The sequence below is a fragment of the Semicossyphus pulcher genome, unplaced genomic scaffold (genome assembly GCF_022749685.1).
Source record: "Semicossyphus pulcher isolate SPU_LCO1_2020_fin unplaced genomic scaffold, fSemPul1.0.p SCAF_14, whole genome shotgun sequence".
Taxonomy (NCBI): Eukaryota; Metazoa; Chordata; class Actinopteri; order Labriformes; family Labridae; genus Semicossyphus; species Semicossyphus pulcher.
The window spans coordinates 20,447,702-20,465,498 of NW_027211648.1; the positions used below are offsets into that span (position 1 = coordinate 20,447,702).

At 41.4% G+C, this 17,797-nt stretch overlaps 4 protein-coding genes across 6 annotated transcripts; 3 read left to right on the plus strand and 1 right to left on the minus strand.

Annotated features, from left to right (window-relative positions):
- The first annotated feature begins 806 nt into the window (after positions 1-806).
- On the plus strand, positions 807-5,014 carry gale (UDP-galactose-4-epimerase). 3 transcript variants are annotated; one of them, XM_069661958.1, is made up of 11 exons: positions 807-849; positions 1,757-1,885; positions 2,070-2,185; positions 2,434-2,547; positions 2,909-3,085; positions 3,181-3,294; positions 3,421-3,487; positions 3,598-3,683; positions 3,799-3,876; positions 4,119-4,233; positions 4,366-5,014. In XM_069661958.1, exons 2-11 carry the CDS (start codon positions 1,765-1,767, stop codon positions 4,428-4,430), a joined length of 1,053 nt encoding a protein of 350 aa, XP_069518059.1. In that variant the 5' UTR covers positions 807-849; positions 1,757-1,764; the 3' UTR covers positions 4,431-5,014. The 3 variants fall into 3 exon arrangements, with proteins under 3 accessions (XP_069518059.1, XP_069518057.1, XP_069518060.1); XM_069661956.1 differs by lacking the exon at positions 807-849 and adding an exon at positions 859-949; XM_069661959.1 differs by lacking the exon at positions 807-849 and adding an exon at positions 859-949 and having other exon boundaries at positions 2,073-2,185.
- A 240-nt stretch (positions 5,015-5,254) lies between these two features.
- Positions 5,255-9,021, plus strand: zbtb8a (zinc finger and BTB domain containing 8A). The gene is made up of 4 exons (XM_069661948.1): positions 5,255-5,394; positions 6,671-7,545; positions 7,739-7,908; positions 8,092-9,021. The coding sequence occupies exons 1-4, from the start codon at positions 5,330-5,332 to the stop codon at positions 8,407-8,409; spliced, it is 1,428 nt and encodes a 475-aa protein (XP_069518049.1). The 5' UTR covers positions 5,255-5,329; the 3' UTR covers positions 8,410-9,021.
- Positions 9,022-9,864: 843 nt separating this feature from the next.
- hmgcl (3-hydroxy-3-methylglutaryl-CoA lyase) lies at positions 9,865-13,917 on the plus strand. Its single transcript, XM_069661429.1, has 9 exons — positions 9,865-9,964; positions 10,194-10,277; positions 10,505-10,612; positions 10,752-10,847; positions 10,981-11,129; positions 11,248-11,311; positions 11,469-11,657; positions 11,774-11,899; positions 12,115-13,917. Exons 1-9 carry the CDS (start codon positions 9,869-9,871, stop codon positions 12,214-12,216), a joined length of 1,014 nt encoding a protein of 337 aa, XP_069517530.1. The 5' UTR covers positions 9,865-9,868; the 3' UTR covers positions 12,217-13,917.
- gjb3 (gap junction protein beta 3) lies at positions 13,743-16,609 on the minus strand. The gene is made up of 2 exons (XM_069661430.1): positions 16,457-16,609; positions 13,743-15,794 (listed from the first exon to the last, which is right to left on the minus strand). Exon 2 carries the CDS (start codon positions 15,720-15,722, stop codon positions 14,859-14,861), a length of 864 nt encoding a protein of 287 aa, XP_069517531.1. The 5' UTR covers positions 15,723-15,794; positions 16,457-16,609; the 3' UTR covers positions 13,743-14,858.
- Between the last annotated feature and the right edge of the window lie 1,188 nt (positions 16,610-17,797).

The following is a 17,797-nucleotide window of genomic DNA, read 5'->3' on the forward strand; positions in this document are numbered from 1 at the left end:
CTAGCGCTACCAACTTCCTGGTTAGTCAGATTAATGTTAGCCTCCTGGTTTCCTGGTTATAGTTTGCCTCTAAGCCTGGCTCGGAGCAGCTTTCTGAGATTACAGAAAATTACATTTTTGTTTGGGTAAAAAGCCCTTGCCAGCTACATTGGTTATCAATGCTTATACTGTATCTAGGATGGACAAAGTTATTGTTTGCCTCAAGTAAGATAAAAGATATTTTTTGTGTGAGTTTCTCAATTTATGTTTTTTAAAAGTTCAAGTAGGCTATTATTAATAATATGCACATGAATTCCTGAATAAAGCCTTACATATATAAATGCTCTTGATTTCCTTTCTTAGTAACGTGGCACTTTTCCCTACCATCCGGTATGTTTGAGATTGAGACGAAGGCGGATGCGCAGCACAATTACCTCTCTGTATAAGTGGCCAAAGGCGTGGCTTTATTAGACTGCTGTCTGACGTCGTGGCATGTGAGAATCTGACGTACACCCGCAGAGAACTAAGAGGACCATACAGTTAGCGAAAATGTACAATGTGAATCCGTTTAATACTTCAAAATAAAAGCATAATACTTAATTAAGCCAAGATTAACACGCGTTTATTGTCTTTTTTGGTAACCCTACATGGTATTCAACCACCCACGGGTCAGTTTGTTTAGGTCCCAGTTCCAGCTGAAGAAGATGTGATGTGGTGTGGTTTGAATTTAGGGAGGCTGGTGTTTTAATTTGAAAAACAATGTGCAGGAAGTCGCACGCTTACAGTTATCATTACTTTTACTCCACGTTTAACAGGAAGTAAAACATTTCTTGAGGAAGAGAGGCGAAACTTCACGGAATGAACTGACAGGTAAACCTTCATTCAATATTCCTACTCTCCGTGATTGTCCCGACTAGTTTTATAGAAACTCCGTCGAGAACGACATTTTACCGCCTTATCGGGAAACTAAGTAAGTCTTTTACTGACATTCTCAATCATTTAACACGATATGGTCTCATTTTGACAGTTTCAGAAAGGAGTTGTATAGTTGCTTACTGGGTTAGAATTAGGTTGCAGATATTTAGTTCTTAGTAGAACTGACAGACATGCCGTGGTATTTTTTAAAAGAACATTTTAAAAGGTTTAAATTACACATAAAGCATTAGGCTACTTTCAGATTTTTTATTTCAATTTCAATTTTAACAGAATGAAATAATGTAATGGGGAAAAGTTGAAGAGTGTTAAGGATATAGCCCGGATTATATTGCAGTATCAGGTAGCCTGAGTTTCTAGTGTTACAGCTTCTTTTACCAAGTAGCATTAAGGTGTGTTCAGGACTGCGGTCTTAAATAGAATGAAATCATAAAGATTTAACTATGCAATGTTATAGTAACTTTATTTACAATCGGTTAGGGTTCACACATGCTCTCTCAAAAGATAAGAATAGCTTGCAACAATGGAAAGTAGTTGTCAATGACGTTTAATCTTGCAGGGACTATAATTGTTTTATGTGGTTAGACAGGTTAAGGCTTGAACCTGCTGATGTGGGACAATATGGGTGGGTCACATATCTGTCAAGTGGGCTTTCAGGTGTCCTCAAAGCACCCTAGACAATAGGATATCCTGTTTGACCAGAGCAGCTCTCTATTGTGCCTTTAAGTCATTCTGCTTCTGCTAACATCAGGCACCACAACATATGCCAACTGGAACAGAATAAGAACAGGATTTTGAATGGAGGATTGATTGCATGTTCTACATTGTATGTTGTATTTGACAGGTCCGAGAATGGCAGAGAAGGTGCTGGTCACAGGAGGAGCGGGTTACATCGGGAGTCACTGTGTGGTGGAACTCATTGAAGCAGGTTTCCTGCCAGTTGTAGTAGATAACTTCAGTAATGCTGTAAGAGGTAAGCTACCACACCTGAAATACGGGCTGATATATAACTTTACATCATTATAAACTTGACTGTTTCATATGTGTTTGTTTAGTTGAGTGATACTCAGGTCTAGAATTATTGTGTGTGTGTGTGTGTGTGTGTGTGTGTGTGTGTGTGTGTGTGTGTGTGCGCTACTTCTACTCTGGGACTTGAGGAGAAGGTGATGTACCAGAGAGCATACGGAGGATAGAGAAGCTCCTGAACACCAGCATTGAATTTCATGAATTGGATCTTTTGGACCAACCTGGTTTGGAAAAACTCTTCAAAAAGGTATGAAAGTTACTACAGTTGATTCATAAATCCTGTTAGAGCTGGAGCAATTAATCCATTGTTTGCCGAGTTGATAAACAAAACATTTTCTTCCTTATTATGGTGATTAATTAATTTGACAAGTATTGAACCATTTTAATAACTATTCGGGCAAAATGTCTTATGATGATGCCGTCATACTGGATGTGCATATTAGTATAGAAAGTCATTCCACATTGGTCATACCACTGACTGTATCTGTGTTGCAGCATTCTTTCAGTGCAGTGATGCACTTTGCTGGGTTGAAGGCTGTTGGAGAGTCAGTGGAGCAGCCGTTACGCTACTACAGGGTCAACCTTACAGCCTCCATGAATCTCCTTGAGGTCAGTTTCAACTTTTGTCATGTGTTCTGACCATCTGTGCTCATTAAAATCTGCACTTTACTCATCATTTCAGTCATCCCTCTGAACTGATCATTATTTGTCCTGTTTTTTTATTAAATTAACTCAATTATTTCGAGGAGAGCATGACAGTGTGTGCTTGTCGATAGTTTGCTCATTCTAACACTCCACCATTCATAACATTAATGATCTGGAGCTGACCGTGTCCACCAAACTAAGCAGCTACGCTTACTCTTTAGGTGTTTGTGTGTGTGTGTGTGTGTGTGTGCGCTTTGGAATGCTTTCTCACTGGCCGCTGACTGTAGGCGTGTGCCGTGTTTGTGTGAATCTGCATGTGTCCCAGGTGATGCAGGCTCACAAGGTGCACAATCTGGTCTTCAGCAGCTCAGCCACTGTGTATGGAGACCCTCAGCAACTTCCCATCGATGAGCAGCACCACGTGGGCGGCTGCACAAATCCTTACGGCAAGACCAAGTACTTTATTGAGGAAATGATCAAGGACCACTGTAAAGCTGAGAAGGTATTGATCAGGGGGTAGAACGGCATTCACGGATAAACACATAAAAACAAATACTATATATACATGATGTCTCATTATTGCCTCTATGTGAGCAGGACTGGAATGCAGTGCTGCTGCGGTATTTCAACCCAATTGGAGCTCATTCATCTGGCCTGATAGGGGAGGACCCTCAGGGTATCCCCAACAACCTGCTGCCATATGTTGCCCAGGTACATGAAGTCTCTGCCAAATACACAGCGAGATCAGGGCATGGATTGCATATTCCAGTGTGTGTTGTAGTTGGAGCTATCAGACGATTTGACATTGTTCCATTGTTTCATTTATCTCCCTCTAAGGTTGCCATTGGGAGAAGAGAATGCCTCAGTGTATTTGGGAATGACTATGACACACCGGATGGGACAGGTATTGAAGAAGACCTTTAACTACAGTGCACAGATAACATTGTGGTTTGAAACATCCCTTTGGTCAATGTCATAATCATCTTACCAAGTTGTTTTTTTAACACTTGCTAGGTGTAAGAGATTATATCCACGTCGTAGATCTGGCCAAAGGACATATAGCAGCTCTGAAGAAACTGAACGAAGACTGCGGGTGCAAGGTACATTTGAGAAAAGAACAGAAACTATACCATTTTAAAACAGGTTTTCTGTTTCCTTGTGCATTCACATGTATATTTATAGGTTGCTGGCATGTGATCATTACTATGTCTGTAGGTCTACAACCTCGGAACAGGGAGAGGCTACTCTGTGCTCCAGATGGTGAAAGCCATGGAGAAGGCATCAGGTAAAGAGGTGAGTGACAGATGAGCTCCTTTCCTTGTAAAGTAAATTGTCTTTGGGGTAGGGGATTGTCTTTTGTCTTTTAAAAGTAACATGGAGTAGGAACCATTCTTGATTTTGTTATGTGGGGCGTGTAAGAATTGCCAGACTGATAGTGACTGTAAAGGGGGATCATTGATTGAAATTCCCATTTTTCTGGTTAAATTACCCTCCTTTATGTTTATTAAACTTTCACTTAATGTGTCCTCTCATAGATCTCATACAAGGTTGCCCCGCGGAGAGGGGGAGACATAGCTTCCTGCTATGCTGACCCTTGTCTTGCCGAGAAGGAGCTGGGCTGGAAGGCCAGTTTTGACCTGGAAAGAATGTGTAAGGATTTGCTTAAAGATTGTGTTGTTTAGCAACATTTCTTGGTCTGTCAAAAAGTCTGCATGTATAATATTCATGTCGGGTTTTTTTGGATTTGCCCCACTATATGTTAATTCACATATTTTTTTATAGGTGAGGATCTGTGGCGCTGGCAGTCCATGAACCCCAGCGGATTTTCCAATGGCACAGCCTCTTGATGAAACTCCAGCTTTGTATTCTGTCACATCCAAATCACAGGGCCAAAGGGAATCATCAACTTCGTCATTTTTGGATATCTCATAAAAACATGAAACCTTAAGAGTAGCCAAATGCTTTATGTTTTATTACACTTAATTTTCTATTTAATCAATATTTGCATTAGAAGAACCATGTAAAAATGTCTGAAGGGTGTCTCTGTGTTACTGTTTCTAGTTAACAATATATTTTTTTTCTCCATGAATGTAATGAGCTGCGAGCCATAACAATACAATAATAAATTAATTTTCTTATTGAAGAAACCGAAGCCTGCATTTCCACACCATTGTGAAACAGGGCTGTTTTGAAATTGTGTAATGATTTATAATAAATGAAGATTAAATGGTACAATGTTGACTTCATTATGAGATTAAATCATAATGCTTTAGTGAGACAAACCCATAACAAAATATTAAGAATATTCTAGGGGAGGATTCAGTCACCAGTTAATAAGGTGAGGTGGCTGTAAAGTCAATATTGAGCAACACAGAAACACAACAAGTGCCTTTAGGATTATCAGAGTGATAGATTAAATAAATCTACTGGTATGAAATATTCACTGAGGGTTTGAGTATCACATGAATCCCAACAAAATGATTTTAGAACCTTTGCTTGTTTTTTCAGGCTTGGGTCTTCGTTGTTTCACATTATTTTTTCTGTCCATACACTGCATGTAAACGGTGCACTAGGGCTTTAAATGGCTCCTTGAACCCTCGGGCACCCAGTTAATAAACACCCACGTCAGCACAGTGCTTCAGTTGCTCTAACCGGGTTTCGGTCTTTAGGGCTGAACAGGAAGTGCCTGAGTGTGGACCCTGGACGAGAAAAAAAGAACCAAGAAAAAACGCAAAACAAATTGAAAATGGATATGGTGGCGGACTTGGGGGCGAGTAGACTCTATCGGGCGCCGGGTGAATCGAGTCACCAGTGAGTATCGATGGATTTTGACAGGGATATCACGGCGTGGGGCGTAAGCGGGTCCTGCTGACACCTCACGCCTGAGAAAGAGTCGCTGGGTTTGGGCAGCAGGCAAATCCTCCCCGCTGCTCGCTGCGCTCCGGACCTCCGGCGAGAAGTGAGGGTCGTCTTGAGCATGGAAACGGGCGTATTAGTGCGTCTTATCCCCGGTGTAATACACTATTTATTTAACCTACAGCAGCATGCTCAGTTGCTGGAGGTTTGTGTCTATTTTTCTATTGTGTGCTGGTTGTAGCCTGAAGTGGGCGTCGCTCCAGGACAGACTGGGCTGCTCCGGTGCGCCGCTGCCCGCTTTTTTCTCGCAGGACTGCAGCACTCTGGTGTCGTTTAGTAGGTCGACTGATGTCTGAATTAACGTAGGGGAGCTCGGGTAGTTATTAGACTCGGTTCCATGTGACATGAAGAGCACCATTGAGTCAGGCGGGCGGGCGTTGCACCGTGGGTTATCGGGCGCTGTGGCGCTTGTCAGCAAGCTTCACACAATTAAAAATGAATGCGTGTATTTCAGAGTCTGCATGAGGATGGCTAAATAGGTTACTGTAGAAGAAGATAAATTATTCTGAAATTTAGGTTGCGGCATATTTTTTTTTATCTTTGGAAGACATGTCCAGCCACAGCTGTCTTATTTTCTCTTCCCATCCGCCTGGTGTGTTCACAACATCAGATATTTCACGCGCGCCTTAGCTTCCCTCGGGGATGATTACGGGGTTTTGTCACCCGATGCTCTCTGACTGGAGTCGGGTGTTGCCTATTAGAAGAAGATTTTGATTGAAGGCTCCTGCAGCCAATCATTATGCAGAATGGAGTACTGGAGGCGGGCCGCCTGCGGAGCTGGAGATGGGCCATTGCAGAGACAAAGACAGTTGATAATTGACAACAACATCAATGGGGTGTCACGGCTGTGTTTATAATGTGACCTGCAGTTTATATTTGGGGTCTGTATAGTTACCTCTGCCAAGGTAAGCTGACAATGTCAAATGTCCCATGAATCACCCTCCTGGAGATTTTCCTTCCAAAATGTGTGCAATTCAAACGATATGTTTTGTGGGTCATAGCCTACATATAATTTAGCAGATGGTTAATTCAGCTCTATGAAAATGAAGTGTCTCAATTTCACTAATAGGTGTTTGAAAGGTCTGCACAATGTCTAGGATTTGTTCTTTTCTTGCACGCTCTGTGCTGCAGGCACAGCCATTGTGAGTTCTGTTATTGTTGTGTCCTGCAGGCAACCTCAAAGGTGGTTCAACACCGCTGACATCACAGTGGCTCACCAAAGCAACCTTCTGAAGCAGCTGAACCAGCAGCGCCGCCAGGAGCTTTTCTGTGACTGCAATGTGCTGGTGGAGGGCCAGCTCTTCAGGGCCCACCGCAACGTCTTGTTTGCCAGCAGTGGCTACTTCCGGATGCTGCTGTCCCAAGGACCTGACGGGCTGTCCGACTCTGTCAACGCCACCTTTGATGTCTTCAGCCCGGAGACTTTCACAGTCATCCTGGATTTCATCTACTCTGGGCAGCTGGACCTCTCCAGTCACAATGTGATTGAGGTGATGTCTGCAGCCAGCTACTTGCAGATGAACAATGTCATCAACTACTGCAAGAACTTCATCAAGTCCTCCTTGGACATCAGTGTGAAAGATGAAGACAGTGAACGCTGCCTTAGCTTGTCTGAGACCTGCAGTTTCACCAGTGGAGCAGGAGAAGAGACCTCAGAGCAGCAGCAGCAAGGCCCCTGCTCTGTCAGTCCACCACCAGCACTCTGGACCCGGGACAACTCTAGATCCCAGTCTGGTTTTTTGGGTAAGGACTCAGACCAGGAGGGCTTGGCCTCAGCCCCAAAGACTAACCCAAGTAGCCCTGCAAATGACCTCAATGCAGAAGCAGATGACCTGCAGGACCCTCAGGACCCTTTATACACTTTGCCTGGATCAGAGCGCCGGCGAGGTAAAGCAGGAACCAAGAGGAGAACACCCTACAGTACTCGCTCAAACCAGCACGAAGATTTGTCCATCCAGGAGGCGAGGACACAAAAAGCTGAAAAAGCAGAAGAGCTGTACGCTACCCTACCATCTATTGTGGGCGTTATTGGACACTTTAATAAAGGTGAGTTGGACTGTATGTGAAAAAATGAAAAGTCAATACTTCTTTGACCTTTCAAAAAAGTGAGCAAAGCAATAGAGTACTTCGTCACAAGCAGACTGGCATGTGTGTTGCCGTCAAACAAAGACAGAAATAGTGGCATCTAGGGAATATACAGGAAATCCAAAGCTCTAAACATCTCTCTTCCTCTTTTCAGACTCCAACCCCATTATGCGCTTCAAATGTCCCTTTTGTACACACACGGTGAAGAGAAAAGCAGACCTGAAGCGTCACTTGCGCTGTCACACTGGGGAGAGGCCGTACCCTTGTCAGGCCTGCAATAAACGCTTTACTCGCCTGGAGCATCTTCGTAGCCATTTTGAGACCGTAGGTTTATTTACCACCAGTAAATCAAGGCTGGTATCAAGTTCTGATCATTATTCGTTCAACAGCTTCAGAAACATATGAATAATGGCATATGGCTCAAAAAAAGGATGCATTGTTCATAAACAGCTACTCGTATCCTCAAAGCTACAGAAACACTGGTGTCACTTTTTTGTTTCTCCACAGATCCATCAAGCCAGGAAGCTGGTGTGCAGGAAGTGTAAGTGTCATGTGACTGAGGAGACTGGGCATGTGGTGTGTGAAGGAACACGACGCTATCGCATGTGCACAGCATGCATCCAGGAAGTGGGTTGCGACGAGATGCCCATGGACAGTCTAGAAGGGACCAACGAGGAGCCGGCCCTGTTACTGGGGGTGGACGGGGAGGAGGAGGGGGACACCAAGGGGAGCTGGATGGTAACCGATGATGATGACTTGGCCGAAGACTCAGGAGCTGACCTCATCATCCAACAAGTGGACGACAGTGACGAGGAGCTGCAGTGAAATAGAACCAAAATGTGTGTGTGCAGATGAAGGCATGAATATTGACTGTGTGTTTGTTGAAGCCATGCAAGAGAGTATATGCATAGAATATCTGAGTCACTTTTGTAAATAAACACATTTATGTTATATTAGTTGTCTATTAGTTAAATGCAACTTGTTAATCTTTATTTCAAGAGATTATTGACCTTTGAGACAAAATTGAATGCTTTTTGTTAAACTTCATAAAGATATGCAGTATCCAAAGCATGATTATTCAATGTTTTCTTTGCTCAAATGATAGGATTACTCTGTCAAAGATTTTTTTTCATATGCATGGGAGAACACCTAGCTGCATTTTGGGACTATTTGCTTGATAACTGCTGACGTTTGAGCAAAACAAAGTGTCAAGGACAAAATAATGTCCCTGTTATGTCCCTTCTCCCTGAGGGGGAAGTCAGGAGCAGACTGCATTCTTCAGTGTCTCATGGTTGCCGTGCTTTTGATGATTATGTTTTATTATGATATGCACTATGATATAAAGCCATTATAATTTATTTGTTGTTGTTTTTTTACTTTTTGACACATTAAAGATATTTTTATATGTTCCTGTGTCAGTGTCTTTACACCTCATCTTTTCGGTGCATTGAAAAGTACATCAGTTCTTATAATATGAAGTTATATCAGAAGAACATTAATAGGTGAAAATGCGAAAAAAATAAATCCTATGGAATAAAGGCAGATTGTGTTTTGTTTAGTTTTTTTAAAATGGAACTTTAGCTTGTAATTCATATCCTCTTTGGTTTTATGTAGGCTAATTTTAAAAATCAGACTCAGAAATACTTTTATTTATCCCCGGGGGGAATTTGGGCATTATAGACATAGAGAGAAGCAAGAAGAAATATAGGAAATTTTAATAGATGCAAGAAACATGTCAAGTATGTGCAGAACAATAATAAGAAATAAGATTTAAAAAATGCTGAGAAATGGGCTCTATGGTGATTTGAATATGAATGTCAGAATTAAATACAGTATAATTGCCAGACAAGTAAAACAACGCAACATTGTTGATTAACAGTAGGAAATGCAGTATGTCAGATTATTGCACAGAGGACTTCGCCGTTTGGTTGTCTTTGCATTCCAAATATGGTGACATCTTTCAATTACAGCTTTAAAATGTGTTTACGGTTCAATATTAAAGCTTGACCATATGTATGTGCCATGAGATGTGTGAGTGATTCAGGTTCATTTCTATAAGCAGTGTCCATGTTATGTGGATTTTTCAATATACTTTCGAGTTTTAGGTGTACAAAACGTAAATAGTAATAGGTGTTTTATTTCCTTTACTATCTGTCATAAACGTAGGCAATTTCAAAAGATTGTAATTGTGAAGCCTATAGATGGCGCCCTATCGGTGGTAATAAGCCTGTATTGCTCTCCCAAGGAAAAAAATAATTGACGTCACACTGGAGGCTGGACCATCATGGCGGCCGTCATGAGACTTGTCCATAGAAGCACTTTAAGTTCAGCAATGGGTCAACAGTATCTGGCGTTTAGCTCTGCATCAAAGGTCCAAACAGTGAGTTTCGCCTGCTTTTATCTTCCGGCTGCTAGTTATGTGCAAGTTTAGCTATTAGTCATTACAGCAGGACTTCTCAGCTAACTGTTAGCGGCCTCTACGGTTAACTCGTGCTTGAGACGTTTTGTAACCGAGCCAGTTGTTAGCTGGCTTTTTTTTTTTTAGCTATTTCTAATTTGACGTTAACTAATAACGATACTGTACACTTGTATTAACTCTGTTTGTGTAGGCTGGCGTAAGAGCAGGTCAAGCACTACCTGAAAAGGTGAAAATAGTGGAGGTGGGACCCAGAGATGGCCTTCAGAATGAAAAGGTAACGTTTGAACAAATAATTGGTTAATTTAATTACTCATTAATTATTACAATCAGGAAAGACCTGTCTAACATAAACAAGGCTCAGACCTGCCCAGTTTTAAAGTTAAGTGTTGTACTGAAACCGAGCAGGTGCTTTTCTGATGTGTTATGTAACCAGGTGATGCACTAAGTGTCAGTGTTTTTAAAGTGTTCCTTATCTTGTTGCTTTACTACTTTCACTCTTAGACCATCGTGCCAACGGAGACAAAAATTAATTTAATTGATATGCTATCAGCGTCAGGGCTGCCAGTCATTGAGGCTACCAGCTTTGTATCTCCTAAATGGGTTCCACAGGTGAGTTTGTCCTCTTTAATGCTGTTCACATGGAAAGTGCTGACACACCCCTTAGAGAGCAATACAGAAAGTGCGGTCGGTAGGAATGGAAGTGGACTGTTTTCTTAATTGGTTTCTGTCCCCTTTGTCCAAATGTCAGATGGCAGACCAGGTGGAGGTGATGAAGGGGATCGGTAGGAAACCCGGAGTGTCTTACCCAGTCCTTACCCCAAACCTCAAGGGGTTTCAGGCTGCTGTGAGTGTGAAGAATCATAATCCAACACACTTTCCTAATAGTTACAATTACTGTTTACCCAGCTTCTTATTCTGTAGGTATGTGTCTAAGAATTTCTAGAAAAATATCCCTTCCTTGCGCTTTCATACTACAGGTTAAGGCTGGAGCTTCAGAGGTAGCCATATTTGGTGCTGCATCTGAGCTGTTTAGTAAGAAGAACATAAACTGCTCAGTGGATGAGAGTTTACAGCGCTTTGACGAGGTCATGAAAGCAGCCAAAGAGGCTGGTGTGCCAGTAAGAGGGTAGGATTACTGGGTTTCTTTACTGTCAACAAACCTTTAAATCATTTAAATTATGGTGTTTATTTTTATAGTGCTTTTTGTTTCCGCTGTGTTTCATTTGTGTTTCTTGTCACTACAGTTATGTGTCATGTGTTCTTGGATGTCCGTATGAAGGCAAAGTGGCACCTGAAAAAGTTGCGCATGTGAGTTTTCGTACTCCTTTACCTTAAATCAAAAATCTTTTGTTGTCATCATTTGACTAAAATGCAGAAACAAAGAAACAAACAAAAACAGCAAAAAACACAACACAGTATCTGTCCCTTCATGCAAGCAGTTCAAGCTTTGTCTCTTTTCTTGCAGGTAGCAAAGCGTCTGTATTCCATGGGCTGCTATGAGATCTCCCTCGGTGACACTATTGGAGTGGGGACTCCAGGTAGCATGACTGAGATGCTTGAGGCAGTGAGCAGAGAGGTGCCAGTTAATGCCTTGGCTGTACACTGCCATGATACCTACGGCCAGGCCCTGGCTAATATCCTTGTAGCATTACAGGTCAGTAACGGTTCTGCGTATCTTAATCAGAAAAATGTCCATATTGGTTATGTAACAGAAGTGCAGTGCTAACTTAACTTAAGTACTTAAAGTTTAATATATCCTTTGTTTTGCAGATGGGAATCAGTGTGGTGGACTCTTCAGTAGCTGGACTGGGTGGCTGTCCCTATGCCCAGGGTGCTTCTGGGAATGTTGCTACTGAAGATGTAGTCTATATGCTGCACGGGCTTGGAATTCAAACTGTAAGTAGTTACACATGTGCCTCCGATAATGTTTACCTGCTTTAGTTGCTGCTCTTGCTTTTTTGTTTACCTGTGTTTAAATGGTAGAGGACACTGACTTATTGTTCTGTTTACTCTTTAGTCATCAACGTTTAATGTATTTGTTTTGTTTTCTTATGAAGAAAAAGTGATGTTTCCCTCAAGTTTCACCCTCTGACCTTCTGTTCACTTCTCAGGGGGTTGACCTCCCAAAGCTGATGGATGCTGGAGCTTTTATCTGTCGCACCCTCAACAGAAAGACCAACTCTAAAGTGGCACAAGCCACCTGCAAACTGTAAAGAGCCAAACGGCACAGACTGAATGACCATGTAACCTGGTGCAATCATCTTTTCTATATTCAGTTTCCCCACTTATCATTATGGTTGTAATTTATACTCTACTGGTATGAGAATTTTACTGTGATATTTTGATGGTACAGACACCTCCCTGTGTTTAGAATAAAACGTCTGATCAGATACTCACTAAATGACAGCAAAGCTGGAATAGTGCCTTATCTATAGTCAGTCTCATCCTAAAGATCCTACCTATCACAAGCCTTGCCTGCACCTGTTTCTCTAACAGTGTGCTTATATTACTCTCTGGGCATTGGGGGTAAGCCAGATGGACTTTGTTTATAATGATAAGTTAGCCAGTAAAAATGTCTAAGGAAAAGATAAACTCACTGTTGATATCATACAGAGACAGAGGTATTGTTTTGATTTCTATCATCCTTAATATGCAGTGATCACTGTCTTAAGATAAATCATCTACACAGGCATAGGGAGCTTCTGTGGAAACTATCTGTCTGTATGAACTTGGGCATTGTGAGCTGTTTTGAAAAATAGATGTGCAGCATCTTACTGATTTCAAAGTAGTTTTTTTATATATATAGAAATTGTATTTTAACTTTAATGTTTAAGTATTTAATTTAAAATGTCTGTCTCCAAATTCAACATGTGCATATAAAACAAGGTTGGGAGTTTTTAGAATAAAAACTATTTCATAAATGGCACGTGTCACTGACCTGAAATTTTCAGCATTGTGACGAATCTGATGGCGGCCTGGTTGTTGCACTCTCGGGTTTAAAGATGCTTTCAAAGATACTCACAGTTCCAATATAAGAAAAAGAAAATGTGAACATACTTGGCTAATAGAGCAGATTCTGAAATGCATGGCTCTGAAACAGAGTTCTGGGCAATCTGAACGGAATATGGAGTATAAAAAAGATTGTTACTTATATTGTGTAAGTTTAACAATAGATGTGTTATTCCTGCTGCTTTTACCGTCGGCATCAGATCTACAAATTTCTTTATAGAAAAAAATGATTTAAAGCCACCATGTAAGCCACCATGTAAGGCACTTATATAAGGGTTTTCTTTAAGAATCTCCATAGTGATTTTGCAGTTTGTTGCGGAAATGATTCAGAATAAACAAAACTGTTTTCTTTGCCGCACCTTGTAAAAACCTGACTGACAAGTCCAGCAGGCAGACTGAGATTCTTACTGCAGGCCTCCGCAACATACATCATATGTATCAGAGGCAGGAAAATATCATGTCATAATGAGTCACAACAAATTTAAATGGGTAAAAGCTAATTGACATGCCTGGTGGTGTTAAGTCAGAAACTTGGTAATGAGTCAGCAACAATGGAAAAATTCCACTCCCTAAATTATCACAAGGATCAGACATGTCATGGGACAGAATGTTAGTTTCTAGTTGGTATCTAGCTAGTGATCATCCCACATGTAACCTGTTCAATTGTGAATAAAACCACAAAAATAAAACAATTTATCAAAAAGCAGCCCTTAAAGTTAAAACATACAATAAAAACACATTTATTCAATTTAATATATTTAAATTTATATTAAAAAAAAGACATGAACAATAAGTGCAGAAAATATATTTTCCACCTGATGTCCACATTTGGTGCTTAGACTCTTATTAAAATGTGTAATAGTTCAATGAGCCATTTGTTTGTCCAGCCTCCCCCTGTCTCTCAACTGTGCTCTGGCTTACAACACAGAAGGAAGCAGCAGCAGCATTCCTTTCGCCTTATTTAAATCAACAGTGGACTTGGATGAGGAAAGATTGTGTACAAGTGCGTCAAAACATAGACACTATGAACAAGGTCTGGCTATGCAGCACAAGAGCAAGAAAATGCCCACAAAGGCTTTACAAATAGAAATATACCAATGTTATATGCATTTTTTGCTGTAATAAATCTTAACTGAGAATATGAATACAGTAAAACACCATTCTTTAGCCAATTTGCAAACCTTCAAGTATTACTCAGCCATGTTTCTTTGACTCTGGAGTGTCAAAATCTTTTACAAATCTTTCACGACTTGGGGTCATCGTCATAATTTGCTTTAAATTATAAAGATACAGCTATGACCTCAGTTCAGGTAAATAAAACAGATAGCTGAAATGTGCATCCAACATTGGACGACAACAAGGTGCCCTGACACAACACTGTCGTCACTGGCAGGGTGGGTGAATACCTCTGCCAGGTGTGTCCTGCCTACTTGTGTTCAGTGTTTCCTTTCCTTCCCCTCCCATCTTCAAACTCCTATCACAAGAAAGACAGAGAAAACGCGCTGGAATGTTCTAATACGGGTGAAGGGGTGAAGCTCAAGAGCCACACAGACCTTTATTGTATTCAGAAAATAAACCCACATATCATTAACAAATCAATTTGGCTCAATGTGACTTGTAAATATTGTAGATGTTGACTTGGAAACCAAAGTTCATGCGCTCAAAAAGAGTCTTAGTTGTGGACACAGGGGCCCACAGGAAGAATCCAGTACTGATGACTCAACTTCCAGGGTCTGACACATACTAAAGTTTGGCTCATAGTTCTGAGTCTGATGTCTGAGATTTCTCTTTGGGTTCTAGCCCAAGCACTGCTGATCTCCTGCCCTTTAGCCTGTTTTGTTCTCAATCATGAAGAAATGGACAGATTAGGAGCTGAGGCCCGTATCTTCTCTTCAAGTATCAGTCGAGAAGGCTGGAATGAAGGTTTTAACGCAGTCTTAAAGGATGGAGGCTCTTCTCTCAGGTCCGTCCTCGACACAGGCAGGTTGCAGTTGTTAAAGGGGTCGTCGTTGTAGTTGCCATGATGCACAGCAGCGCTCCGATTTCGCCTCTTCACCTTGTTTGCACATCTTACAATGCGTTTGGAGATGAGGTAAATGATCTCGCAGATGTTCAGGACGATGCAGAGGGCCGAAGCTCCAACCATAAAGTAGGTGAAGACCTTCTTCTCGGTTGGATGGCCGATGTAGCAGTCTACCTGGTTGGGGCAAGGCGACACCTCACACTTTACCAGCCTTGGTAGGTAGAAGCTGTCGTAGATGTGATGGAGGATGTAGAGGAAGGAGACCTCAATGCCTGTCTTTACGAAGAGGCTGACCAGATAGGTCCACCACAAGCCGCCATGTTTCTTTCCTGTGTTGTTGTAAAGCTTGCTGCTGTCGCCATGCTTGGCCTTGTACTTGCGCTCACGGTCATCACGGTACGCCACGTGCATGACCACCATAAAAGATGGGCAGGTGACAAAGATGAGCTGCAGGGCCCACAGGCGTATGTGGGAGATGGGAAAGAAGTGGTCATAGCAGGTGTTGGCACAGCCAGGCTGCTTGGTGTTACAGTCAAAGTCCTTCTGCTCATCACCCCACACACGCTCCGCTGCCACCACATACACCATCACCCTGAAAACAAACACCACAGACAGCCATACCCGCCCAAACGCAGTGGAGTATTTGTTCACCCCACTGAGGAGAGCTTGGAAGGTCTTCCAGTCCATGTTGTTGGCTGGCAGTCAAATTATCTTGTCTCTTGCTGTGCTTCTCTTGCTGGTGATAATTTGTCTTCTGACCTGGACGTGACAAAATGAAGATTGGTGAACTTCTTTTCATTGTGATTATTTTGACCTTTCAAGTTCTTGATATCAATCAATCAAATTTATCAATCAAATTTTATTTATTATATGTCTTATGTGTCTTCAAAAGTTGATTTAACGAGAGAAAACACCTCCCACATTCTCTCATTTATCAACCCTACCAGACACAACCACTAACAATACCACACAGTTATGTGTAGGCCCGAGCCAAACTGTTCTTAAAGGAAACAAGTAGGACCAACGTTTTAAACACACCCAAACAGTTTTTTGTGAGCATCATGAATACCTTACAAGTTTTATAAAAATATCTATTCAAGATACAAAGTAAATACTGTCAGCAGGGTATCTATATTTCAAGGATACTTCGGTCAAATGAGTATGTCTGAGTCAAACAGCTTTTTACGCACAGACTCTTTGCGTAATTTGGACATGTTTTCGAAACAGTTTTGGCCTTTTACCGGCACGTCTCTTCTACAACCAACTGTGAAAAATATCGATTCATTGATTGCCGTATAAAGATGACGAATGTGCACATTTAAAAACATCTATTTATGTTTGGCTCAAACGCGAACTTCACGAAGCGTCACTCATCTGACACACATCAAAAATTCCCTATAGTGAGTTTTTTTTTTACTTACCAAAGAAGTTTTAGTCCATTTTTGATTAAAAGACGCGAGATTACAAATATTTCGGCGGATTTCTTGCTGCTTTATTGTCGTTTCAGTCCTTTAACGCACAGAATTAGCTCCCTTCGACAGGTAGAGCAGCGCAGTGTTGAGAAATGCGCCTGTGGGTGGGGTTAAAAAAGAAAGAATGGAGCAGCCCCAGATGTTCCTCTTTCTCTCTCACTCTTTCTCTCCCTCCCTCTTCCCCCTCTCTTTCTCCCACTCACACACCAGTGTTAGGTGGCAAATTAAATATTTTTACATAACAGTTATCACAGTACACAGAAACCGTCTCCAGGTATTTTGGATGTGATGTGAAAATGACGTTGAAGCCCACACATGGACAATGTTTTGAACAAAATAACCAATCACAGCCTTGGTGGTTTAGGACACATATGGTTTTTGTATGTGATTGGCAACATTAGGACTACAAGGGATCCTTGTGAGGGTCTGTTGCAAACTGAAGGACGGTTTAGTTTTATTTCACAACCAATAAAGACTAACAATGTTTAGAACTTAAATCAAAGCGTATCTGAGCTCTTATCAGACAGGGTTAAATGAGGCAAATTGTCTCATAGGGATGTTTGTTCTTTGACAAAGTTTAGACACATCAGATTAAAGACATTTTTTTTATGTTCCATGTTACCAGAAAGGGCTGTCACCATGTCTCAACGTGTTTCTGAGTACTTCACTCAGTATATGTAAGCAGGCACGCCCTGAGGTGAATGCATTTTTTTGTTGTTGTGCAGCCTCTTTTTGTTCAAAGTTTCCTAAAGTATTTGGAGTGTTCTGCCGTGGGTGTGGGTCGGGGAGATCAGAGTGATAGTTCATGTGTGAAAGAAGGAATTTGTTGGCAGCTAACCATAAAAAATATTCAATTTCCCTGTTCCTCTTTCATTAATTTCCTTCACTATTAACTTGTACCTATTTCATGCAACACCCACAAGAGTGCCAAAAAGGTGGATTGTGTTTCCTTGTGATTCTTTCTTAAACTTAGCTCTACTCAGATGACACTGTCACATTCATGACAGACTGTGGCTTTTTGTCTCCTCTTTACAATACGTTTACTTTCACGACCTAACTTTACACACTTTTCTTACACTCCAGATCAGATTTTCAAATCAAACTGCACTGTGTCTCTGCTCTGTAGGGAAAACAGCATATAATTTGTGATGAATATAAGTCCTCAGATGCTGATCAGAGGTCATAGCTGTACCCAAGCTAGCCGGTTCTTGCAGACTGTAGCCCACATTCACGGCTATTGAAATCCTGGGTCGACATGACATTAAAGGTTTAAAGATGTGTTCGTACATC

Coding starts and splice junctions, on each gene's coding strand:
- gale (XM_069661958.1), top strand. CDS start 1,765: ATGGCAGAGAAGGTGCTGGTCACAGGAGGAGCGGGTTACATCGGGAGT. Junction 2,186..2,433: donor TGGAAAAACTCTTCAAAAAG/GTATGAAAGTTA, acceptor TCTGTGTTGCAG/CATTCTTTCAGTGCAGTGAT. Junction 3,295..3,420: donor TGCTGCCATATGTTGCCCAG/GTACATGAAGTC, acceptor TCTCCCTCTAAG/GTTGCCATTGGGAGAAGAGA.
- zbtb8a (XM_069661948.1), top strand. CDS start 5,330: ATGGATATGGTGGCGGACTTGGGGGCGAGTAGACTCTATCGGGCGCCG. Junction 5,395..6,670: donor CCGGGTGAATCGAGTCACCA/GTGAGTATCGAT, acceptor TGTGTCCTGCAG/GCAACCTCAAAGGTGGTTCA. Junction 7,909..8,091: donor TTCGTAGCCATTTTGAGACC/GTAGGTTTATTT, acceptor GTTTCTCCACAG/ATCCATCAAGCCAGGAAGCT.
- hmgcl (XM_069661429.1), top strand. CDS start 9,869: ATGGCGGCCGTCATGAGACTTGTCCATAGAAGCACTTTAAGTTCAGCA. Junction 10,278..10,504: donor ATGGCCTTCAGAATGAAAAG/GTAACGTTTGAA, acceptor TTTCACTCTTAG/ACCATCGTGCCAACGGAGAC. Junction 10,613..10,751: donor CTCCTAAATGGGTTCCACAG/GTGAGTTTGTCC, acceptor TCCAAATGTCAG/ATGGCAGACCAGGTGGAGGT.
- gjb3 (XM_069661430.1), bottom strand. CDS start 15,722: ATGGACTGGAAGACCTTCCAAGCTCTCCTCAGTGGGGTGAACAAATAC.